Source organism: Oncorhynchus mykiss, chromosome 17 (assembly GCF_013265735.2).
Source record: "Oncorhynchus mykiss isolate Arlee chromosome 17, USDA_OmykA_1.1, whole genome shotgun sequence".
NCBI lineage: Eukaryota > Metazoa > Chordata > Actinopteri > Salmoniformes > Salmonidae > Oncorhynchus > Oncorhynchus mykiss.
In genome coordinates this window covers 51,703,768-51,730,360 of record NC_048581.1, presented here as the reverse complement: position 1 = coordinate 51,730,360, position 26,593 = coordinate 51,703,768, and the positions used below count along the sequence as shown (strand labels likewise).

Below are 26,593 nucleotides of genomic sequence, written 5' to 3'. Positions count from 1 at the left end.
CACTAGAACACAACATTATAATCAAATAAATTAATAAATATAAGTATTTGGGTGAACAGTATGCTACATGCATATCTAACTCCCTTCTCTCTTTTTTTAATCAATATCTCCTATCTTCTTTTGTTTACGCAATTCTCTTTCTTGTCCTTTCCTCTCCTCTTCTCTCATGTCCCCATCTCCCTTTCCCCTCTCTCCCACAGTGGCCAGTGCGGCATCAGGTTCCTTTAGCACCAATAGTCCTGCCAGTCCCCTGAGTTCAGTAAGCCTCACCAGTCCACTCAGCCCCTTCTCCCCAGTGCCCGGCTCCCAGGCTTCCCCCACCAAACAGCTGGGTCCGGAGGTAAGCACCAGCCCTTCCTACCACCCACGCAACCAACCAAACACCAACCTGGGTCTCCACCTGTGTCCTCATCCTGACACCCACCTGAGTCCTCAACCTAACACCCAGCCAGATCAAAGTGTTCATCTAGGTCCTGAATCCAACACCCAACTAGGTGCTGATCCAAATAGACCAGTGTCTGAGCCAAAAACCCACCCGGGTCCTCAACCTAACATCCCCCTGGGTCCTGACCCAAACACAAAATACCCCCATATACACTCTTTACCTCACACCCAGTCCAGGTCTCTCAGTCCTGAAACACAATACCAAATCCTGTACTTAGCCACCCAGTCCCGTCCTAAACTTAAATCCATACTTAACACCCAAACAAGTTCTGAGCCAAATAGGCGCCCTGGTCTTGAACCAAATGTACACCCTGGTCCTGAGCCAAGCTCCCAGCCTTGCACTTGCCAAGCCAACCAGCTTGCCCCTGTAGAGAGTATAGACACCCAGCAACATGCACAACCATACACCTCCCAAGCCAACCAGCATGACCTTAGAGACACCAAAGACACCCAACCAAACGCCAGCCCCAACCCCAACCCCACCCACAGCAGCAGCCAAGTCAATCAGCTTGCCAATATGGACAGTACACATCTAGAGCCATACAGCCACCGAGCCAGCTCTGGAGTTCCACTCCTCCAAGGAGACAGCCATAGCTTTACCCACTCACCCACCCACCCTGCCAAACTAACCAATCAGCAAGCACCTACTGGCAGTAACCCCAGCCACCAACACACCCAGCTAGCCAATGAGCTTTCCCCTCAGCCGAAGCAGCAAGCCATTGGCTACAGGAAAGATGTTCTCCCAGACCCACCTTCCTACCGAGCTAGCTACCCTGCCTTCCTCAGATATCCACCTCAGCACACCCACCTGACTGTCCCTGAGACCAAGTACTCATCTTCCCGCCAAAACTCCTGTCTGGTTAGCCAACTAGCCTGTAGCCATACTCCAGACCCACATGAACACTCCCTACCACCTCACCCCAGGACCAGAGTGCTCAGTACTGAAACACAGTACCGGGTCCTCTGCTTAGCCACTCAGTCCCGAGAACAATCCCAAGGACGATCCCGCTCACGTACCCGCACTCGCCCACTCACCTTCCCCAACAACCAGCTAGATGTTAGCGACGGTGCTTTCCCTACACCCCACACCCTGATACCACCACACACCCATCCAAACAACAGGAAGACCCATCTATAGACCTGGTGGACAGTACGGTGCCACAACTGCAGCAATCGTAGCCCACACCAGACAGACTTGACACAACAACAGTTAGAATGTGATGTTGTACTATGTTATGATGATGCAGCTTATATTACAGTGTATTGCCAATAGTAAAAAGCATATCTGGAAGTTTGAAACAGAATGTGTTATGCTTTCTGGGGAAAAGTTGAGGCTGAAGGTGACTAATGGTCCAAGTCAGTGGTTAATAAAGTTAATGTTCCGTGTCCAGCAGGCTCAGGGAATCCTCACTGAAGGACATTCCCAGGAAAAAGGGAAGTCAGAGGTTTTCAACCTGCATAACACATAGTTAAATAATTATATAAAGGGCCATTTCAACATCAATGACTCCTTTCACTGCCAGAAAAAGAAACTAGCTCTGAAGTTCCTGTTGTGCTGTTATTGACCAGGGCTCAAACACACGTTTTCCTTTCATCTCAAATCTAAAGAGCATGACCTGGTGTGTCCACCAGGCAACAGAGAGCCTTCACATATCTCCTGATCCACTTAGCTAAGATTCAGTTAGAGGCAGTTAGGATGACAGGTTATTTCAAGTGTTCTGCGTAATCCCTGGCCAACTACACAGACACACATTATTTATAGAAACATAATCGGGAGGTGGAGCAGAAATGTGGCGATGTGGAAATGTTCTCCTGTTTCTTCACGGCATCACTCACTATGCAGAACATGGCACTCAGTGGTGTAGGTCTGTGGGATACACAAAGTGCAAGGCAGACCGTACGCTCAGATCCGCACCTCTGACCAATTAGGAAGTTGTGTTTTCATCCATCTTATCTGTGGTTGGATGGCCGTGTGATATAGTCCTCCAGGCCTTCAGGGTCTGCCGTTCTTCTTTCCTCTATGGTGCTTAATCAATCAATAGATTCATTCATTGGTATCAAGGAATATGATAGGCCAAGAAATCCCCTCAGCGGGTTTCCCAGGTCCATATCAGCTGATTGATTAAAAGTGAGGGATGTAGTTCAGACGATACGGAGGCGCTCTGGCACCGGGGACGGATCCTCCTGTTTTAGTATGAAACCCTGAAGCCTGTAGTGCTCTGCCTTCCTCTGGCTCTCAGCCAACTCTCTCTTTCTCTCTGTTGGGAATGGAGTTCATAATGCCGCTGAAATTTGAATTATAGTGCAGAAAGAGCAGAAAATAACAGTTGATTTTGTGAATCATATAAGCCTACGTATCATCTGTGTTGCGTAATAACTGTAACTGTTTACAGTGTCTGTCGAAATCTGTGGTGCTACTTTCTATCTTGTTTTTCAAATTCAGCAGCAATCGGTCTGTATCAGTACTACTAATATGATTAGAATGCATCAGTGTGTGCATTCATGCTAGCTCTCAGTACAGGCATCTTATTGGACACCTGTGACCCATTACCCCTGAAGTTCTTGGGGTCGGGGCTCCATTCCTCAAATCGTCCCATGATCCTCTCTGCTCTGCACTCCGCCTGGCTTTTGTCACTCCTCCTGATGCACAGCGCTCTCTCTTCCTCCTCCTCCCTTCCTCCTCCATCCTTCCTTCCCTCTCTTCCTCTCCGTCTCCTTCCCTCCTTTTCGTGGCTGTAGGACATTGGCCCGCCACGGCCACCACTTCCCAAATCCTACTGCCCCCTGGAATCGCCCCCCTCCATCCCCCCTCTGCCGTTCGACAGCTCTGCCTGGCCACGCAGCCTGGGCCTGGAGGACGGTTACATTGACGATGAAGAGTCCCACAGCAGAAAGGTATTTGGTGACGGGAGGGTGGGAGGGAGTTACCGTCCCTGCCATGCCCCCGGCCACGCCCCCAAGGAGGTATATGTCCATAACCACTGATTCAGGGACAGATTTATTTTCATACCCCTACTGGGTAAAGTCAGGATAAGCGGTATAATAAACTGATCCTAGATCTGTGGTTAAGGCAACTTCTACCACAAGCGCAGTTGTTACCTGTCCTTGAAGCCATCACTGTCTTCCCCAAAATGTTCCCGAACTCCTAAAGCTTTTTCATTCTTCATCACCCAATCCCTCCACCATACACACTCTCACACCTCTCCGTCTGTTCTAGTGCTTCACTACTCATGGCTCCTATTCCACCATCTCTTCCTTCTTTCTCTCGCTCTCCATCTCTGCCTGTTTCAGCTCTCCAAAAGCACCAGCACTAGAAATGATTATTCTCCTCAGTGACACTGGTCTCACCTTAGTATGCTCTTACACATTGAACAACAGCTGTCAATCAATCACTTTCTATGGTTGATACTGCAAACTCTTCAAACATTTAACAGCACATTTGGTTATTGTGTGGCCAACAATATATTAATCAGTTGACCAGTAATTAATCAAACATGTTCTAAAGCAACAATATCAAACAAAAACGAAAACACAATGCAGTATTTTAAATATAATCTAACAATTCATTCTAGTGTACTGGGTGCTTCTGAATGCTACGGCTAAGCTAAGGACGAGTTGCAGGTTCCCATAGGAACGCTAAGGTGGTGGTTTCTTTACCATGTTGTCTGTGTGTCAGTTGGTGTAGTGATGTGGTAGTAATGTGACTGTGCTCGTCCCTGTGCTAGTGCTGTGTCTGTGCTGTAGTGTGTAGACCGTGCGCTTCCGCTTATGCCGGATCTCTTTCCAACCATTGAGCTCTGGAATCTGCCACTATATCTGTCAATAACCCCGTCATTGCTGTCCACACTAATGCATATTATGTAATGCATTCTGTGTTTGGGTAACCATATGGCTAATACCTGCGTAGCTGGGTATGATGCTGTTGCCTGAATAGTGCCAACACTCTCCTGGTGTGTAAAGCTCTTACTTTTGATTGGGTTATGATTCATTATCGCCTCCTCGTGTTCTGTGTTGCAGCAAAAGTATGGTTACCGACAGGATGTGTCACCGGGAGAACGGACCAATAGCAACGAAGCTCAGGAGCTGGATCAGGATCGACAGGCCAACATGAATAAAGGTACAGGAAGCAATGGAGCCTGAGTAATGAAGTTCTGGTTTGTCAGTCTGCATAGGCAGCAATGACTCATACCTTGTAGTCTACTGTTTGAGGCCTTTGTGCGTAAACGTGTAATGCTACCTTGCATTTAAACTAGCAGAGTTATACAATCTCTATGGCGCCAAAAAGTGGAGTTATATTTCAGTTCTCTAAACCTGTACTGGAGCTACTGTGAACTTTATTAATATTACATATGACTTCTTTCGCAAATGCTTTTCTGATCTAATCCCCAACTGTTAGACAATGCTAAACCTTAAAAAAAAAAGAAGGCTCCCCTCAGACTCGGAAGGAAATCCACTTCAAATGTCAAACCAAATCTAATAATAGATTAAATGACATCATAATCAAGTATATACTATTGCTAGCACAAAAACAAAATTAGATTACTAATACGGTCCTCATGACTAGCTGGACCTTATAAAAGTCAATTGTTTACAGAATAATAGATTGGATTATAGCCCCCGTGACTCATCCTCTGTGTGGACGCGTCCCAAATGTCATCCTATTCCCTACATAGCGCACTACTCTTGACCAGAGACTATATGGGAAATAGGGTGCCATTTGGGACGCATCATGTCATCCTCTGACACGCTGTTTGTCTGTCCCCTGACCAGTGGGGATTGTTCCTCCCAGAACAAAGTCTCCCATGGAGGACCAGGGCCACTCCTACGACCATGGAATCACCCGACGCAACGGCAAAGTGCCCAATGGAATCTCCAGGGTAGGCAGCATGCCGGAGAGGGCATTATGGAACTCAGGAAGCTTATCATCATGTGGATGATGTGATGTGATCAATAGACATGTATTGTAACTATATTATGATATTTTACCGATTTGATGTTGCCTTTATGTTGTGGGCCTATGTCTGGTGTATTGAAGGGTGCAATCAAATTGATCCTTTAAAAGATCATGAAATTTGACGTTTTATCATATTCCATTGTCATTCCCTCCATCATCATTTCCATGTCATTCCTGTGTCACAGGAGCGCCCGAAGAGTGCAGTGTTCCCTGCTGAGGTGAAGTCCAAGATGAGCATTGAGGAGCAGAACGAGCGTATCCGTAGGAACCAGAGCAGCTCTGTCAGGGACAAGAGACGCAGCCTGAACCTGGGTAGCCAGGCAGGCACAAACTACAGAGTGGTAGGCTCTCATAACTATTTACATATACATATACATTGATAGCCAGCCACCAAGAATATGTACTGCACGTTGAAATGTAACTTGAGTAGGATCCAATATATTGTTCTGGCTAGAGGTATTCTCGGGTCTAAAAAGTTGGACCCGGACCCCGACAGACCTGAGGACAATTCAGACCCGGACCTGAACAGACCCGGTATTTTTTTAAGGGGGATCTGGACCCGAACGGACCCGAGAACCATCAAACCTGAACCCGAATGGACCCGATGACAACCAGACCTAGACCTGAGTGACAAAAAAGATATATGTTTTTCAGCCAATTTGCTCTTCTGATTTATGAATACGTTTTGATATGTTGGCTAGGCCTGTCAATAAATTCACCTTATTAGTGTAAAATAAATATGCAATAGGCCATGCGGAGCTGTGGTCAGGTACATTCAGTTCCACACAGGTCTATCAGCTGTAGTTACATAGATCCGAAACCCGATGAAAATCAAACAGGATCCGATCCGGACCAGAGGAAAACTTTGAATTTTGGGCCCCGACCTGCTCGTGTCCCAGGTCAGATCTGGGGTATTCAGATTTGGGTGGATCCATGAATACCTCTAGTTCTGGCCCCTTTGGTACGGCCTCCCAGTCTCTTTCCTAATTGTTTATCTCTGTGCGTGTCCAGGTGAAGCGGAGGCTAACAGCCCATGAGGTGGACATCAAGGACCTGGAGGCTGCAGTACGGGGCGAGGGGGTGCTGGAATCACCCCGGGAGGAGATTGCTCGCCTCAGACGGTTACAGATGGAACCTGACCACTACGACCTGGACATCGGCAAAGAGGTGAGACACACTCTGGAAACCAAAACAGTGTAATAAAATCCCTATGTGACTATGATCCAGTCGTGAAATGATATCCCAGCAAATATGACCCCATTGGCCCCATGTGTGTGTTTGGTGGGGAAGGTGGGCAGGGGTTAGCCCACACAAAGTACTCACCAAGCCCACACCAGCCCAACACGGACTATTCCAGAATTGGCTAGCCCACACCAAACCTAGCACAGGCTAGCCCACACCAGCCAAACACTGTCTAGCCCACACCAAACCCAGCACAGGCTAGCCCACTACTTAATAATGTAGAGGTGGGGGATAATTTGACTATTCAGGGACATGGTTTGCAAATACCCCCAATTCATCTTGTTTAGTTAAAAAATTATACAAGATAAAAATTACTGACACCATTCAAACCAATCAGGGTTCGTAATTTTCAAGCCAATTGTTTTGGAATCACATTTTTTCAGCTAGAACCTTATAGTTCCAAGGTGACTGTAACGTTGTGTGAAGGATCGGGAAACAGGCGCAGGAATGGGTAATAGGATGTTTTATTGCCCCAATTACATTGTGCCATGTAAAGGCATGGGGACAAAGACCAAACAAACATGTATACAATACACAGAGTTGAAACCCGAACAAAAGTGCGAGGAGTACCTTGAATACATACACGGGACGAGAACCGAAAACACAAGAGTACAATGATACACCACAGGACGAGACCCGTAATCATATATGCACAATTTGCACGTCACAAAAGCCAAAACAACACAGCACAGGTACTCACAGGCACAACGGACATGGAAACAATAATCGACAGCCCAATGAAAGAACAAAGGTCACATTTATACAAATACAATCAGTGAGGAATATGAACCAGGTGTGCGTAATGACACAGTTCAGTGCCTAGAGGCTAGTGACGTAAACCTTTGAAACTGGTGCACAGAATGAGCAACAGTACCGGAGGGATCCATGACAGTGAAACATTATTTTTGTGCAACCATTACTGAGAGTGCCATTCCAGTTTAAGAGTTCTGTTGTATAATGTAAAACTTTTTATTTTTTAAATCCCCATTTTCGTGATATCCAATCACAATCTTATCTCATCGATGCAACTCCCCAATGGGCTTTGGAGAGAAAAAGGTTGAGTCATATGTCCTCCGAAACATCACCCGCCTAACCGCGCTTCTTAATATCTTCCCACTTAACCCCGAAGCCACCCGCACCAATGTGTGAGAGGAAATCAATCAAGCCTTGAATCAAACCCAGGTTTGTAGTGATGCCTCAAGCACTGCGATGCAGTGCCTTAGACCGCTGCGCCACTCGGTAGGCTATGTAATATTTTTTTTTGTCTTGTATATTGCCAATGATGAAGTCTATACAGTTGATATATTAGGAATTTTCTCTTGTAAAAATAATAACACACAGTACTGGTCAAAAGTTTGGACACACCTACTCATTCCAGGTTTTTTCTTTATTTTTACAATTTTCAAAATCCAAATATATTTTTTATTTGAGATTCTTCAAAGCGGCCGCTCTTTTCCTTGATAACAGCTTTGCACACTCTTGGTTTCCTCTCAACCAGTTTCATGAGGTAGACACCTGGAATGCATTTCAATTCACCTTTTCACACGTACCAACAAATGGGTGAGATCATTCAACAGTGGTCCCTGGAGGGTATGCTCAAACCGGTTTGATAAGAATGCTTCTTTAGAACATCTTGACTCAACAGTCAGGATTTGAGCTAGCCATACTGTATTTTCACAGAAACATTTTGCACAAACACAGTCCTTACAAAGTTATGTCCTGAATGCGACGAGTTGATTTTTGGATGCAATGTTCAGACATTCACAGAAGTAGCAACATCATACACAATCATCCAAACCGGAAAATGTAAGCTACATTAGTCCTAACGCTAACTGAGGAAATGTTGACGTTACACAAGCGGTCATATTTAGATAACTCTCGGCTGACAGAAACAACAATATGAATTAGCTAACATCAATTACTATTCACAATGAATCACATCACAGGTGAGCTCAACATTGATTGATTTAATAATTGAGTAAAATGCTTTCTATCGAAAAGTAATCCGATGATGGGTAGTTTGTGTGCACCGCCATATTTGTTTTTCGCGTCAACCAAAGATAAGAGAAGACAAGATGAGTTTGGTCTGTTTGCAGTATGCTTGTTGAAGGGGGGTGTGTCATCTATGATCATTCACTTCCCTTTCTTCACTTCTGTAAGTTTACCCAAAAGATGAGTGAACCATTCCTTCCCCTCATTATAACATCTTTGGTCTGACAGACATTTACGTGACACCCAGAAGGCATTGTTTAATGTCAACAAACATGGTGCCACACATAGCTGGCAAATAGCTTAGCTCATTACAATCAGTACCACCTTCATAAAAGTATTTTACATACATCATAGGTGTCCATTACAATCTATGCAATAATCGGAATGCATTATTTTTCACCAGTACTTGGAAACATGTGAATAAAATTGTAAATACATTATGCTCCATACACACATACTGTATGCTACAGTAGATGCAACAACATGATATATGGAAAATAAGGCACTTACTTTGATAGGATGTCCAAAATTATTTTGTGTAAGGAAAACAACAAGACAGGCAATGTGAGCGCCAGCAAGACTGCCCAAATGTCTGCATACTTGATATCAGGCCAACATAGAAATACAAAAACCCAGAGACCTACAACAACCCTAGACATACAAAAAACATAGACAATACAAAAACTAGCGTACCCACCCTAGTCACACTGACCTAACCAAAATCTAAAGAAAACAGAGATATATAAGGTCAGTGCGCAACAGTACCCCCCGCAGAGCCGGTGCAGGATATCCTGGTCCAAGGAGGTGTACTGGAGACCAGGAGTGCTGAGCCGGCACCATCCGCCCTGGCTGGATGCCCATTCTAGCCCGGCAAATGCGAGGAGCTGGAATAGAGCGCACCGGGCTATGAATGTGAACTGGAGACACCGTGCGCATCACTGCATAACATGGTGTCTGACCAGTCACACACTCTCCACGGTAAGCACGAGGAGTTGGCTCAGGTCTCCAACCTGACTCAGCCAATCTCCCTGTGTGCCCCCTCCAAAAACATTTTATGGGGCTGCCTCTCGTGCTTGTCTCATTGGTACAACTCCTCGTAATATCGCCGTTCCACTTTCGCTGCCTCTATCGCTTCCTTAGGATGGCAATACTCCCCAGCCTGCGTCCAGGGTCCTGCTCCATCCAGAATCTCTTCCCAGGTCCATTCCTCCTGAATACGCTGCTTGTTCCTTTGTTGGTGGGATCTTCTGTCGCGTTCGTTATAAGGATCGGACCAAGGCGCAGCGTGGTATAGGTATATTCTTATTTATTAAAAGAATGAAACACTGAACAAAATAACAAAACGAGACATGAAGCTATACAAACGAGTGCAGACAGGCAACTACACATAGACAAGATCCCACAAAACACAAAGGGGAAATGGCTGCCTAAATATGATCCCCAATCAGAGACAACGATAAACAGCTGTCTCTAATTGAGAACCATATCAGGCCAACATAGAAATACAAAAACCCCTAGACCTACAACAACCCTAGACATACAAAAACACTAGACAATACAAAAACTGGCGTACCCACCCTAGTCACACCCTGACCTAACCAAAATATAAAGAAAACAGAGATATCTAAGGTCAGGGCGTGACATTGACAAGTTGAAACATACCCTATAGATAATTAATAGGCAGCTCGTGTTAACTGTTCTGTTGCGTAACAATCACATTTTGGAGTGCATTCTGACATCACGTGCATAAAACAACTCACTCTGGGGCGACCGTTGAAGAAATGTGGAACTCACCTTTGAAAATTGAAAAAGGTGTGCCTTATTAAAAGTTAATTTGTGGAATATCTTTCCTTCTTTCCTTCCTTCTTAATGCATTTGAGCCAATCAGTTGTGTTGTGACAAGGTATGGGTGGTATACAGACCAAGTCCATATTATGGCAAGAACAGCTCAAATAAGCAAAGAGAAATGACAATCCATCATTACTTTAAGACACGAAGGTCAGTCAAACCGGAACATTTCAATAACTTTTAAAATTTCTTCAAGTTCAGTCACAAAAACCATCAAGCGTTATAATGAAACTGGCTCTCATGAGGACTGCCACAGGAAAGTAAGACCCAGAGTTACCTATTCTGCAGAGGATAAGTTCATTGGAGTTACCAGACTCAGAAATTGCAGCCCAATAAATGCTTCACAGAATTCAAGTAACAGACACATCTGAACATCAACTGTTGAGTGGACACTGCGTGAATCAGGTCTTCATAGTCAAATTGCTGCAAAGAAACCACGACTAAAAGACACCTTTAATAAGAGACTTGCTTGGGCAAAGAAACACGAACAATGGACATAATTGGACACTGTCATTGGACACTGTGCTATCTAACCTCCAAACGAGCTTCAATGCCATACAACACTCCTTCCGCGGCCTCCAACTGCTCTTAAACGCTAGTAAAACCAAATGCATGCTTTTCAACCGATCGCTGCCTGCACCCGCATGCCCAACTAGCATCACCACCCTGGATGGTTCCGACATTGAATATGTGGACATCTATAAGTACCTAGGTGTCTGGCTAGACTGCAAACTCTCCTTCCAGACTCATATCAAACATCTCCAATCGAAAATCAAATCAAGAGTCGGCTTTCTATTCCGCAACAAAGCCTCCTTCACTCACGCCGCCAAGCTTACCCTAGTAAAACTGACTATCCTACCGATCCTCGACTTCGGCGATGTCATCTACAAAATGGCTTCCAACACTCTACTCAGCAAACTGGATGCAGTCTATCACAGTGCCATCCGTTTTGTCACTAAAGCACCTTATACCACCCACCACTGCGACTTGTATGCTCTAGTCGGCTGGCCCTCGCTACATATTCGTCGCCAGACCCACTGGCTCCAGGTCATCTACAAGTCCTTGCTAGGTAAAGCTCCGCCTTATCTCAGTTCACTGGTCACGATGGCAACACCCATCCGTAGCACTCGCTCCAGCAGGTGTATCTCACTGATCATCCCTAAAGCCAACACCTCATTTGGCCGCCTTTCGTTCCAGTACTCTGCTGCTTGTGACTGGAACGAACTGCAAAAATCACTGAAGTTGGAGACTTTTATCTACCTCGCCAACTTCAAACATCAGCTATCTGAGCAGCTAACCGATCGCTGCAGCTGTACATAGTCTATTGGTAAATAGCCCACCCATTTTCACCTACCTCATTCCCATACTGTTTTTATTTATTTACGTTTCTGCTCTTTTGCACACCAATATCTCTACCTGTACATGACCATCTGATAATTTATCACTCCAGTGTTAATCTGCAAAATTGTAATTATTCGCCTACCTCCTCATGCCTTTTGCACACATTGTATATAGACTCCCCCTTTTTTTTCTACTGTGTTATTGACTTGTTGTTAATTGTTTACTCCATGTGTAACTCTGTGTTGTCTGTTCACACTGCTATGCTTTATCTTGGCCAGGTCGCAGTTGCAAATGAGAACTTGTTCTCAACTAGCCTACCTGGTTAAATAAAGGTGAAATAAAAATAATAAAAAAAAATAAAAAAAATAAGACCGGTGGAAATCTGTCCTTTGATCTGATGAGTCCAAGCTAGTGATTTTTGGTTCCAACTGCTGTGTCTTTGTGAGATGCAGAGTAGGTGAACAGATGATCTCTGCATGTGTAGTCCCCACCCTGAAGCATGGAGGAAGAGGTGTGATGGTGTGGGGGTGCTTTGCTGGTGACACTGTCTGTAATTTTTTTGAATTCAAGGCACACTTAACCAGCATGGCTACCACAGCATTCTGCAGTGATACACCATCCCATCTGGTTTGCGCTTGTGGGACTATCATTTGTTTATCAACAGGACAATGACCCAACACACCTCCAGGCTGTGTAAGGGCTATTAGAAGGAGAGTGATGGAGTGCTGCATCAGATTAACTGGCCTCCACAAGCACCCGACCTCAACCCAATTGAGATGGTTTGGGATGAGTTTAAATGTTTTATTTCATTTACAAAAGTGACCTGGCCAAGATAAAGTAAAGCAGTGCGACAAAAACAACAACAAAGAGTTAGTTACACATGGGATAAACAAACGTACAGTCAATAACACAATAGAAAATCTGTATACAGTGTGTGCAAATGAAGTAAAGAGGTAAGGCAATAAATGGGCCATAGTGGTGAAGTAATTACAATTTATCACTTACCACTGGAGTGATAGATGTGCAAGTAGAAAAACTATATATATGGGGATAGTTGGTTGAATGGGCTATTTACAGATGCTGACAGCCGATGCTTGAAGTTAGTGAGGGAGATATACGTCTCCAGCTTCAGGGATTTTTGCAATTTGTTCCAGTCATTGGCAGCAGAGAACTGTAAGGAAAGGCATCCAAAGCAGGTGTTGGCTTTGGGGATGACCAGTGAAATATACCTGCTGTAGCGCGTGCTACGGGTGGGTATTGCTATGTTGACCAGTGAGCTGAAATAAGGCACATCTTTACCTAGCAAAGACTTATAGATGACCTGGAACCAGTGGGTTTGGCGACAAATATGAAGCGAGGACCAGCCAACGAGAGCATACAGGTCACAATGGTGGGTAGTATATGGGGCTTTGGTAACAAAACGGATGGCACTGTGATAGACTGCGTCCAATTTTTTGAGTAGAATGTTGGAGGTTATTTTGTAAAGGACATCGCCGAAGTCAAGGATCGGCAGGATAGTCAGTTTTACGAGAATATGTTTGGCAGCATGAGTGAAGTAGGCGTTGTTGCGAAATAGGAAGCCAATTCTAGATTTATTTTGGGATTGGAGATTCTTAATATGAGTCTGGAAGAATAGTTTAAGAGGAGTTGGAGGCCACGGAAGGAGTTTTATGTAGCATTGAAGCTTGTTTTGAGGTTTGTTAACACATTGTCCAAAGAAGGGCCAGATGTATACAGAATGGTGTCGTCTGTGTAGAGGTGGATCAAAGAATTAACAAGAGCGACATCATTGATACAGTTGAATTCGAAAGTTTACATACACTTAGGTTGGAGTCATTAAAACTAGTTTTTCAACCACTCCACACATTTGTTGTTATCGTTTTGGCAAGTCAGTTAGGATATCTACTTTGTGCATGACATTTACATACACTAAGTTGACTGTGCCTTTAAACAGCTTGGAAAATTACAGATTTTTTAAAATGTCTTTAGAAGCTTCTGAAAGGCTAATTGACATAATTTGAGTCAATTGGAAGTGTACCTGTGGATGTATTTCAAGGCATACCTTCAAACTCAGTGCCTCTTTGCTTGACATCATGGGAAAATCAAAAGAAATCAGCCCAAAAAATTGTAGACCTCCACAAGTCTGGTTCATCCTTGGGAGAAATTTCCAAATGCCTGAAGGTACCATGTTCATCTGTACAAACAATAGTATGCAAGTATAAACACCATGGGACCACGCAGCTGTCATCCTGCTCAGAAGGGTGATTATGATATAATTTAGGACCTTGAGTGTGGCTGAGGTGCACCCGTGACCAGCTTGGAAACCAGATTGCATTGCGGAGAAGGTACAGTGGGATTCGAGATGGTCGGTGATCTGTTTGTTCACTTGGCTTTCGAAGACTTTAGAAAGGCAGGGCAGGATGGATATAGGTCTGTAACAGTTTGGGTCTAGAGTGTCTCCCCCTTTGAAGAGGGGGATGACAGCGGCCGCTTTCCAATCTTTAGGAATCTCAGACGATACGAAGGAGAGGTTGAACAGACTAGTAATAGTGGTTGCGACAATGGCGGCGGATGATTTTAGGAAGAGAGGGTCCAGATTGTCTAACCCAGCTGATTTGTAGGGATCCAGTTTCTGCAGCTCTTTCAGGACATCAGCTGTCTGGATTTGGGTGAAGGAAAAGCAACCCCCCCCCACCCACCCCGCTGCAGAGTTGTTGGCCGTGGTTGGGGTAGCCAGGTGGGAAGCGTGACCCGCAGTAGAGAAATGCTTATTGAAATTCTCAATTTTTGTGGATTTATCAGTGGTGACAGTGTTTCCTAGCCTCAGTGTAGTGGGCAGCTGAGAGGAGGTGCTCTTATTCTCCATGGTGTACCAAAACTTTTTGGAATTAGTGCTGTAGGATGCAAATTTCTGTTAGAAAAAGCTAGCCTTTGCTTTCCTAACTGACTTTGTATAGTGGTTCCTGACTTCCCTGAAAAGTTGCATATCGCGGAGACTATTCGAAGCTAGTGCAGTGTGCCGCAGGATGTTTTTTTGCTGGTCAAGGGCAGTCAAGTCTGGAGTGAACCAAGCGCTATATCTGGTCTTAGTTCTAACAGTTTTTTAAAGGGGCATGCTTTTTTAAGATGGTTAGGAAGGCACTTTTAAAGAACAATCAGGCATCCTCTACTGACAGGATGAGGTCAATATCCTTCCAGGATACCCGGGCCAGGTTGATTAGAAAGACCTGCTCGCATAAGTGTTTTAGGGAGCGTTTGACAGTGATGAGGGGTAGTCGTTTGACCGCGGACCCATAGCGGACGCAGTCAATGAGGCAGTGATCGCTGAGATCCTGGATGAAAACAGCAGAGGTGTATTTAGAGGGCAAGTTGGTCAGGATGATGTCTACGAGGGTGCCCATGTTTACAGATTTGGGGTTGTACCTGGTAGGTTCCTTGATAATTTGTGTGAGATTGAGGGCATCTAGTTTAGATTGTAGGACGGCCAGGGTGTTAAGTGAAGAGTGAAGGAAAAGCAGCCAACAAGTGCTCAGCATATGTGGGAACTCCTTCAAGACTTTTGGAAAAGCATTCCAGGTGAAGCTGGTTGAGAGAATGCCAACAGTGTGCAAAGCTGTCATCAAGGCAAATGATGGCTACTTTGAAGAATCTAAAACACTTTTTTGGTTACTACATGATTCCATGTGTGTTTTTCATAGTTTTGATGTCTTCACTATTATTCTACAATGTAGAAAATAGTAAAACATTAAGAAAAACCTTTGAATGAGTAGGTGTGTATCCAAACTTTTGACTGGTACTGTATATACAGTGCATTCAGAAAGTTTTCAGACCCCTTCATTTTTTCCACATTTTGTTATATTACAGCCTTTTTTTTCTTTTTTTTCTCTCATCAATCTACATACAATACCCCATAATGACAAAACAAAAAAAAGTTTTTAGACTGAAATATCATATTTACATAAGTATTCAGTCATTTTACTCATTACTTTGTCAAAGCACTTTTGGTAGCGATTACAGCCTCAAGTCTTCTTGGGTATGGCTTGGTGCACCCTTATTTGGGGAGTTTCTCCTCTCAAGCTCTGTCAGGTTGGATGGTTGGATCTTCAGTGATGTTCAATGGGGTTCAAGTCTGGACTCTGGCTGGCCCACTCAATGACATTTAGAGACTTGTCCCGAAGCCACTCCTGCATTGTCTTGGCTGTGTGAACTGAACAAAAATATAAATGCAACATGTATTGGTCCCATTTTTCATGAGCTGAAATTAAAGATCTCAGAAATGTTCCATACGCACAAAAAGTGTATTTCTCAAAAATGTTGGTGCACAAATGTGTTTACGTCTCTGTGAGTGAGCATTTCTCCTTTGCCAAGCTAATCTATCCACGTGACAGTTGTGGTATATCAAGAAGCTGTTTAAACAACATGATCATTACACAGGTGCACGTTGTGCTGGGGACGATAAAAGGCCACTCTAAAATGTGCAGTTTTGTCACACAACACAATGCCACAGATGTCTCAAGTTTTGAGGGAGCTTGCAATTGGCATGCTGACTGCAACATCCAACAGAGCTGTTGCCAGGTAATTGAATGTTAATTTCTCTACCATAAGCCACCTCCAAAGTTATTGGCAGTCCTCCAAAGCCATCCAACCAGCCTCACAACCGCAGACCACGTGTAACCACGCCAGTCCATGACCTGCACATCCTGCTTCTTAAGGGTGGGCTTATGTCAGGCAGTGAGGGCTGCCCTTGGAGCAAACTACCTTGGTGCCAATATGGAGCCGATGAGCATAGGTGCATCGGCACAATGTGTGCAGTCTACATGGGTCCAATGTTTTAACCCTCATTTGTTTGCTGGGAAAAGATGAGCTTATTTCAAGCAAAGTGAAGGCTGCCCTTACAGGATATGGGCTGCCCACACTGGGACACACTGGGGCAATGCCTTTGGGTCCAATGTGGATTCGATGAGGAAAGGCACATGGGCCCAATGTGGGCAGCCTACTTTTAGACCGCATTGTGTTAATCTGGGCATGTTTGCTGGGTTAGCGCTTTATGCAAAGTTAATGAAACACTTTGATAACAGCCTGAAGTGATTTCAGTAACACTTCATTCTGTAGTGCTGTCTCAGATGGTAATTGTTTTATATTTTAAAATGACATGGTAATTGCTTAGTTTTATATGAACATTAAACTCTCTAGCAACAGCTCTAGTGGACATTCTTGCAGTCAGCATGAATTGAGGAAGTCAGCTTCCTCAAAACTTGAGACATTTGTGGCATTGTGTTGTGTGACAAAACAGCTAATTTTAGAGTGTCCTTTAATTGTCCCCAGCGCAAGGTACATCTGTGTAATGATCATGCTGTTTAATGAGCTTCTTGATATGCCACACTGGTCAGTTGGATGGATTATCTTGGCAAAGGAGAAATTCTCACTAACAGGGATGTAAACAAATGTGTGCACAACATTTTAGAAAAGTATGCCTTTTGTGCGTATGGAACATTTCTGGGATCTTTTATTTCAACTCATGAAAAATGAGACCAACACTTTACATGTTGCATTTATATTTAGTTCAGCATAAATGGCCCATAAAGTAAAAGGTTACAAAACCTCTTCTGACATGTGTGGTGTCCTCAGCTTTGTGCTCCAGACAAGGTTCTGATCCCGGAGCGCTACCTGGATGTGGAGCCCAACACTCCTCTCAGCCCAGAGGAGCAGAAGGAGAAACAGAAGAAAGTAGAGAGGATCAAGACTCTCATTGCCAAATCAAAGTAAGTACAGACACCACAAACTACTGTCCAACACACCCCTCACTCACACATACGTACAGAAGTGTATTTACTCACATTTTGACTACACTTTCTCTCCGCTCCATCTTCTGTTTCACATAAGTTTTATGAAATGCCACATGCTCTGTATTAAAAGTTATAATTTAATCTCCTTTCTCTTGCTCTCTTTGTCACACTTTCTCCCTCCCTTCTCTCCCCTGCCACCTCTCCCTCTCCCTCCAGTCTCCAGAATGTGGTTCCCCTATTGGATGGTCCTACTGAGGGGGGTGGTCCTCATCACCAGGGCAACCCAGAGCAGAAGATCCAGGAGCAGGAGAAGAGGATCGAGATCTCCTGTGCTCTGGCCGCCGAGGCCTCGCGACGCTCCCGCCTGCTCTCCGGTGAGGACGCCTCAGCCGCCTGCCGCTCCACTGCCACCACCCCGACCACCCTGTCACCGCGGTTACTGCCTTCACAGTTACCGTTGCCCACCCCGACCGTGGCCCTGTTGCCCCCCTGCCACAGAGGGGACCCCCTAGCGATGACAGGCGATGTGTTGCTGAAACACCTCCCCCTTCCTCCAAAACCCCTTCCCTCCTCCCCTCTATGACACACATTTCCTCTACCAATCACTGAAATGATCAATCCCTCTCCTGTTTGCAACACACTCAACACTCAGCATCAATGACAGCTTTTTAGGGGTTAAATTGGAGGTGAACATAGTGGAACTGCCTTGTTCGAAATAAAAATATTTTGATAAAATATATACAGTAATTTTGGGGGGAAAAGTTTCTAAGGCCCAGTTTCATGAAGAATAAAATCCCAATATAACCCCTAGTTACATCTCACTGTCAAATGTCTGCAAAATATCCGCTGCTTAAACCCAGCCAACCACACTCCTTCACTCCCTCATTGTCTGCTGTACTGCAATATACTCCACTATCCACTGTCCACTACTCAACTACTACCTAACCCAAACCAGCCACACCCTCAGTTCCTCACCGTGTGCTGTAGTGTACACCTGGGGTGTTTTCACTAGAAACCAAAGGGAGCAATTGGGATGAAACGGGGAGAAACCTACCTGAATTTGTCTAATATGAAACTCTCGTTGTCTTTGCGGTACATTTTCCATTACAAAACATTTTGCTAGAGCTTGCGACACAGTGCATTAAATGAAGAAAAAAAACTGGTCACAGTTACACTCATTGCTATTCTGTATCTGTATCCTCTCCTACAAAAAGGGTTCATAAACCTTGTCATTTCACAGGGCATCCAAAGACAATGCCACATGTTACCTGTCCCTGTCCCCAGAGCAATAGATTAACAGAGATATGATCAACTCAGATGAACCAAGATTTAGAATCTGTAATGTCGCCATGTTACCACCAAGCGTTCTAAAATGATAATCTTCCATTGAGAAATCCAAATAAGAATGCATTGTTGTGGAAAGTATGGTGCCAGCAGGGAAGATTTACCAAACTGTTATCTCTAGTTCCTGCTGTCTCACTGTCTGTTTCACTAGTCCACTTCTGTCCATGCGATGCACGTTTGACCACAATATTGTTTTAGGACTCAATGCCCAACTGAGTATTCTTCTCAATGCATTCTCAATTGACGCTGATGAAGATTTTATCTAAAGTGCATTACAGGGGCTTGGAAACACGATGACGTGTCAAAAGTTGGCAAATAATGAGTATGACAACCTTTTGTCATCACCAGATTGCCTTTAGATGGAGTAGCACTTTATCTCGCTAGCTAAGACTGAGGGGACAGTATCGGATTGTAGCTAGCTAACATTAGCATTGCTGCATTTGATGAACTTAATTAGCTAATGGTAACATTTCCATTCCTTTAAAGTACATTTGACGACATCATAATGATGAAAAAGTGGTTTCCTACTAATTATTTGCCCACTTTAGCAATGACATCATATGTCCAGGCCACTATAGTGTACTTTAGATTCCTTAGCCCCTCTTCAGTGACTGTACACCAGGAGTGGTTTGCACCAGCTGTGCATAAAAAAGTTGGTCCTAAATAATGGTTCGGCGTAGATATGTCCGACTTTGGTAGCAGGATTTACACTTGTTGCACCCCCCCAAAAAAATAACTTGTTGTAGCCAAATCCGGCATAAGCAATGCACGTTCATTAGATGTGATGCTTCAAAGTGATGGTTGCTAGGCAGCGCCTGTTACTAGGCTGTTACCATCTTTGTGGCAGTTCTAAACTTTGCAAGGCATGTCCCATCACTTCGCAAAGCCTATCACTATGCATGAATGTTTTCTTAACCACAACTGGCTGGATGAATTAATAATTGCTGTGAGAATGAATATCACTGAATTACAAAAATATTGGGGTAAAGTATGCTAACGCCATTAAAGGTATTTATCATATTGTAATGAAACAGGCAGGGAGCAGGCATCGAACCCTCGACCTTCAAGCCCGAAATCCAGCGCGCAATCGACTTTGCCCCAAAAGCATGTTCATACGGCTGAGTCGATATCCGCGCTTATAAACCCAGGGTCGTTACACTATTATTGCTTACTGAAATTAAGTCATCCAACTGTTTTAAATACTTTAAAGCAATAGCCGTGTGTGGTCAACTATAACCCCACTGGAGCAACGCCCCCAGTAGCCCTTTTGGCACCAGTATGCTGGAGGAATCTTAAGAACGTTCATAACAATGACATGACATGAATGAGTGGTGGAGGTGCAACCCATGAATAGTGAGATTGACATTTTTTTTTCTGAAAACTACAGCACAATTTCTCACCGCTTACTACATATCACTATCTCTGTCTCTACCCTAGCACAACCAACCACATATCACTTATGCATAGTCATCACAGATTATGATCATGGGAAATTGAACATAAATTTGTCAATGTAAAGTGATGACATGAAGGAAAACATTTTTTATTTTTTTTATCAAGTCTCATAGGACTCTTAAGTATTCAATCATACTGTGTGCTGCCTGCTATCCGTCTTAAAACCATACCTTTGAGCATGGTCCACCCTTGACTGGACACATACTGTTATTGTCCAGCTGCACAGAGTTCAGTACCACGTATCTGTTACGCTGCTGGTGCCAGATCGCAGACTTTGTTTTATCTTGCGTCCAGAAAAGCACTTTGCAAAATGTTCAACCATATTATCTTTATAGTCATAATATCCTATCCACATATATTCTGCAAGTTTACCTACAATTTGTTACTTACGTTCATGCTTTCTGTCGTTACAAGCGTTTACTTTGTCAATGTAATCTAGGTAACAGCTGTTCAAACTGCTTCATTTTCTAAAGTCTTCTGAATGTGTGTAGTCAAACTCCAGATCCAGGTGTAACAATTTCTTCCGTGCAACATTCTATTGCTTACGCAGTACAAAGCTATACAGGCTTAGCACCATATCCCTACAGATGTATCCCCACAAGCATAACCATATCCTGTTATGCTTGCGGGGTGGAGTGAGTGCACAGTCCTCCCTGTTGTAGCTGCCTCAACCCTTTATTATTGCTTTACACCTTCATGTTTTGCTATTTGTTTTGCTCGTTCTCACCTCACACCCCCATTCCATTCCAGCCCAGTGCGCCCCCAGCCTCCCCGCCTCCCCGACCAACCTGGCCCCTCCCCCGTCCTCCACCGACTTCTCCGACTCCGTTCACATCATGAAGGTGTGAGTCTGTGAAGGTGAGTCCCCGCCCACCAACCACACCTGCCACCCCCTCCCCCCTCCCTCTTCACCCCCTCCCTGGTCCCCACCTCCTACCTCACACCTCCTCCTTCACCTCTCCTGGTTTGGGCAGGCATCTTAGTTTTTCACTCATGTGATGTCTTGACCAATGGCAGCAAGTGGAAATTGTATTGCTATCTGCTTTACTCAATTGTTTTATTAACTGAAAACTGGTTTGGAATGCTCTCAATGAACAGTGCTAACACAATATGTATGTTTACTAAACCGAAATAACCGTATGACAATCGTATATTACTACCAGTAAAATATCCCTTGAAGATTTGTGGATGCCTCCCCCTGAAGTCGGGATTATCTGTCTCTCAGCTTGTGCTGATGTAGGACACGGAGAGGAAGTGAGACTGAAATGACGCTGTTAGAGAGAGTGCAGACAGCTGACTCAGATGTGAAGTTAGCTACCCTGTACTTGTACACAGGGTTAAATTAGTAGTGCTAAGCAGGGGCAATTCAAGATGGGGCCTCTGCCAGGGACCAGTCAATTTAGAGCTATGTTCTTTGAATGAAGCCAGGCTGCCACGTCCAACACATACTCAGCAATAAATGGCAATAATGATAAACTGCTGTTTCAGACTTGAAGCTAACAGCTGTCTCATTAAACTAATAGGAGGATCAAGCTTCCTGTCAGCACCATTTGGACCAGCGGAGATCAAATGTCAGATCGTTTCTGTCATTTTTCATTAGCTTATGTGCTTGGTTATGACCATAATCACCATAATCACGGTCCTGTCATTCCTGGACAAAAAACATACAGCTCACAAACGATCCTCATTTACTTCCCCGCATTGTGTTTGACAAAAACAACTTGAGATATTGGCAAAAACATCTTGAGATATCCGCCTTACTTTTAAACATTGGTAGGGTCACACATGGCCCTTCCCAAAACCCAGGTGCACAAATTGAATGCAGACTTGAACAAATGGCACAACAATGCAATACCGTAAAAGAGCTTGAAGTCCTCGGGTAGCATCGTTAGTTCCAACCTAATGTCTTTCTGCTTGATTCATGGTGTTCAGGGTCTGTTGTCTGCATACTCACACCAAACGCTTTGATTCTAAATGTATTATATAAAGTGGCGGTCCCACTTCAATGGCTTTCTATTACCATTGTTGTTGTTTTCAAGCTGATGTTAGTTCATCAAATCAAATGATATTGGTCACATACATATGGTTAGCAGATGTTAATGCGAGTGTAGCGAAATGCTTGTGCTTCTAGTTCCGACAGAGCAGTAATTTCTAACAAGTAAAAAGGTGAAACGCACCATTGTGGACTTGTACCCAAATTGCAACCATGCAGAGTATGTTCAGTGGAAAATGACTCAAGTCGATGTTGCACTGCAGCTTTCTCAGCCTTGTTGTAACATCTATTGAGTCCCCTCAATAACCACTCTTAAAGATAAAAGGGGCACATCCTGTACTCAACGACAGAACCCTCAGCAGTGATTGGAACAAACTGGCCTGAAGTGGAGTGGTTTACCAAAATGAGGCAGCACAGAGAGTTGTCCTGTGGTCAAATAAGCATTTAGAGAGTCACACAAACAAATAGCAGAAAGGCAACTCATCTGAGTCTGGAAACATTTCCTTTCTCTGCTTTCAATTTTCATTGTGTCTTTGTTTGAGTGTTTTGTAAAAGTGAGTTTTACTGGGATTAAAGAATGTTTTCTCTCTCTCATCTCGCTCTCTTTCATCTCTAGCTCAAGCTCTGGCTGCCGTCAAGTTTGACGGAGCGTCCTTCTGAGGATCCACTGGAATATAAAAAAAATGCCCAAAGAAACTGGTTAATCTCCCAGACCATCTGCCCGCCGGTGTATAAACCCAATGACCTCCACAACAACACAACCGGAAACATGAGGCGGTCACAGGAAGTTTGGGAAGTTGACCACCTGAGGACTTTTTCAAGGCAAACAGACTATGATGGAGGCCCACACCTCCCACCACAAGGGGTCTATAACGGCTCCCTCCACTCTCTCTCTATCCTTCACCACACTTACACAATTCTTCTTAGTCTAGGCCTGGCAGAAAATAGCTTCTCTGTAAGGGCAGGTAACGCAAACTAAACAAATGCAAATAAAACACAATGCTGTCATGTTTCACTATTTTGGGGATGATGCGTTTGACACAGCATTTGATACTACTAAGCTAGCCAGAAACCAGGGGGTGTATACAGCACTCAAACATGCTCTCCTCCATGCTACACTGACAGTGAGACTGTTTCAACAGTTTTTCTCCGTTACTCAGCTCAGGAAAGGTGTATGCTATAGAGAGATTAGAAGGTCCACAGAGACTAGAAGCCCAGGACAGTAGAGTTCTGTGACTGAACGGTTCAGGAGGGGACTTAACGTACGTGATGCACGGATCTCTGTTAAGATGAAGAGGGATTAGGACTGCCGGTGCTGGACTTCAGGAAGAGGGACTGGGGAGTGAGAGCTTCTTATTGGTGCAGAGAGCAGTAGAACCAATCAGAGGCTGATGTTACAGTGTAACAGGAAATGGTCACAGAAGAGGAGACGGACAGATGGTAGTTCAAGAACCATAAAGAGAGATAGGAGTGGGAACAGTAACATAACATAGGGTTTCCCAAACTCGATCCTTGGGCCCCCCTGGGTGGACATTTTGTTTTTTGCCCTAGCACTAAACAGCTGATTCAGGATCGAGTTTGGGGAAACCCTGACACAACAGGAAATGGCCAATGTTGTTTTGTCTCTGATTGGCTCCTAGGTAATTGTTTCAAACTCAGTTAAACAGCCCTTGCCCTTCGACTTCCTGGCGTCGTCTTCAGAGGCCATTAGTGGGAGAGCTGTACTGTATGAAAGTACCCCCCCCCCCTCAATACAGTGGTCGCAGGAAATTGGTGTACAGCAGTGTTTGCATGAGTCTCCCTTCGATTCCTTCCAACACCTCTCATCCCAGGTGAGGAACACACCTATTGAACACCCAACCCACTGTGACGCCTGCCTCCCAACCTTTTCTCCAGGCTAGGCTACACCCCCTCTGTCCCCTTTCCCGTCCTACACCCAGGGCTGGTTGGGACCTATATGTGTATGTGTGTGACTGTCTGCAGGAAGACCTATCCTGCCTCACTCTGAAACCGCTGTTAGTTCTCTGGTAACTGTGTGTCTTGATGTGAGTACAGCCCACACACCATTGGCATTAAAGCCATTGGACTCCTCTTAGTTCTCTCACTGCTATAAGACCTTACTTCAGTGGTACAGTATGTCAATAGATACATGTGTAGATAAAATCTCTCTATATCTACATTTATATATATACATATATATATATACAGTACAGTATATAGTATGTGGAAAGACGTCAGTAAAAAAAAAAAGAAGTGACCTTAGAATAAGTCTGCTGGTTGAAACACTTGTTTGTGTTAAGATGGGCCAGCAACCTGCATCACAGCCAACTTACAGTGTGTACATATCAGAAAGCTAAATGCATCCTACATGTATCATATCCCTAATATTATACAGTGCTATGTTGAAGACTGAACCTTTTTTAGCATATAGAGATCGTTTATTCTGATCAATACGTTTTTACCTCTCAAAATACATCTAATTATTTTTCTATGAACCATCACTTCTAACGTGATCAACCACTTTGGGTGAGAGATAGATAGACACAGAAATATATAGACATATTGCTGTCCTGGTCAGGGTTGGAGGAGCTCATATATTATACACGTATATGACAAGTCACTCCACATTCTAAGTGGAGGATGTATCATGGTGCAGGTATGTGCAACATCCTCGTCGTCCTCCTGTCCTCTAATATAAGTTGCCGACCCATCCTTTGCATTTTGGCTGTCTCTTAATAAGGAACATTTTGTTTGTCAGTCGATCACTGTTAGCGTCTCCAGATTGAACCTGTGGCCCTCTGAAAGCGCAGCCCTTTCTATTCCTGTCTACATTCCTCCCTCGCAATCCACCCATCTCTCCTTCTCTGTCTTTTTTCCTCCATCCATTCGTTTCTCCCCCTTTGTAATATTGGCTCAGAGGCAATGCTGTGTCTGTATAAGAGGATGTCTTTCTTCAGACTCAAGCCATCATGTTTGGAGGCAAGGGAAACATTAGTGTATACAGCAGATTATTATTATAAAAAATAAAAAAAAGTCTGAAGAAAATAGTTATATTTTTTTCTTGTTTGAGAAAGGGACAACTAAGGTCAAAAGATGCAGTACATATTTTTTTAGACTCATGGGTATTTGATGACTAAAATAAGGTTTCAGCCGACAGGTTACATTTTTAGCATGTAATCAGGAATGTTTTGCGTTTTTCACAATATTGGGGGAAAATGATTATTGCTAAAATATTTTTTTAATTTGCTTTTAAGATTTGTCTTGAAGACCCTGGTTTAAAGATGATTTTGAAAATATTGGTATTTTTGGAACAATTGGCCTCATAATGTGTTGAGAAACACAAAACAGCCAAATACGGGGTGTCCAATATTTGATAAAAAATGTAGCATTTATGGCTAATAATGATGTGGAAAGATTTAGCACATTGGTCTATGTACATATTTCCCATTTCAACTACGTATATCTTAATAATAACATCAACTGTTGCTATTTTGGCGAAAAATACACAAAATGCTTGAACTATGCAAATAAAAAAGTGAAAAATCATATGCTTGCTTTAGGAAAACCTTCTTGCAATAAAGTGAATGTATACAAATATATACAGTATGTGTTTCTCTTTAGATGTTTTCGGAATATTCCGCCGTACTTTCTAAGAAAAATTATAATCATAATCATTGATATTATTACCGTTATTGTTTTGATCATGTTATTGATGTTGAGTATCACTGCCAAAATAATTATACTACTGATCATCATACTTTCTGTCTGTTATATTAATAGACCTTTACTGACAATATCATAAGGACTCATTATATCATATGGACTCTTACATTATATCATAAGGACTCTTATATTATATCATATGGACTTTGTTATATTCTATTCTATGTGTATGTCTGATAAATAAACCTGATGATATCATGTAGACTTTGAAGACTGACTGGATGTGTGGAAGACACAGTATGAAATCAACTGTCATTTAACTTTCAGTATTCCTTTGGTGAAAAAAATGTATCCTGTGTCTCGTACAAATTTGACTGAAAGATGATGGAGACCCGGACATGGTGAAATTATGGGGCTCGCATTGAGAACACTTTCTGGACTGTGCTACATGGTCAACAATACTGGACTTCATAGGTAACTCATTTACACACTCCAATAAAGTATATTTGAATTATTATAAGGCAAAGCTAT

At 43.6% G+C, this 26,593-nt stretch overlaps 1 protein-coding gene across 18 annotated transcripts in view; it reads left to right on the top strand.

The window, feature by feature from the left end:
- The window catches only part of LOC110493208 (pleckstrin homology domain-containing family A member 6), a 168,738-nt gene extending 142,414 nt beyond the window's left edge, over positions 1-26,324 (top strand). For 15 of the 18 annotated variants that reach the window (XM_036950069.1, XM_036950072.1, XM_036950071.1 and 12 more), the window contains 10 exons: positions 201-340; positions 3,184-3,339; positions 4,462-4,561; positions 5,215-5,321; positions 5,584-5,739; positions 6,410-6,565; positions 17,450-17,583; positions 17,824-17,981; positions 21,157-21,264; positions 23,016-26,324. In XM_036950069.1, coding sequence (XP_036805964.1) covers positions 201-340; positions 3,184-3,339; positions 4,462-4,561; positions 5,215-5,321; positions 5,584-5,739; positions 6,410-6,565; positions 17,450-17,583; positions 17,824-17,981; positions 21,157-21,254 — 1,205 coding nt within the window. In that variant the 3' untranslated portion in view covers positions 21,255-21,264; positions 23,016-26,324. The other 3 variants (XM_036950077.1, XM_036950078.1, XM_036950079.1) reach the window with 3 other exon arrangements.
- The last annotated feature ends 269 nt before the right edge of the window (positions 26,325-26,593 follow it).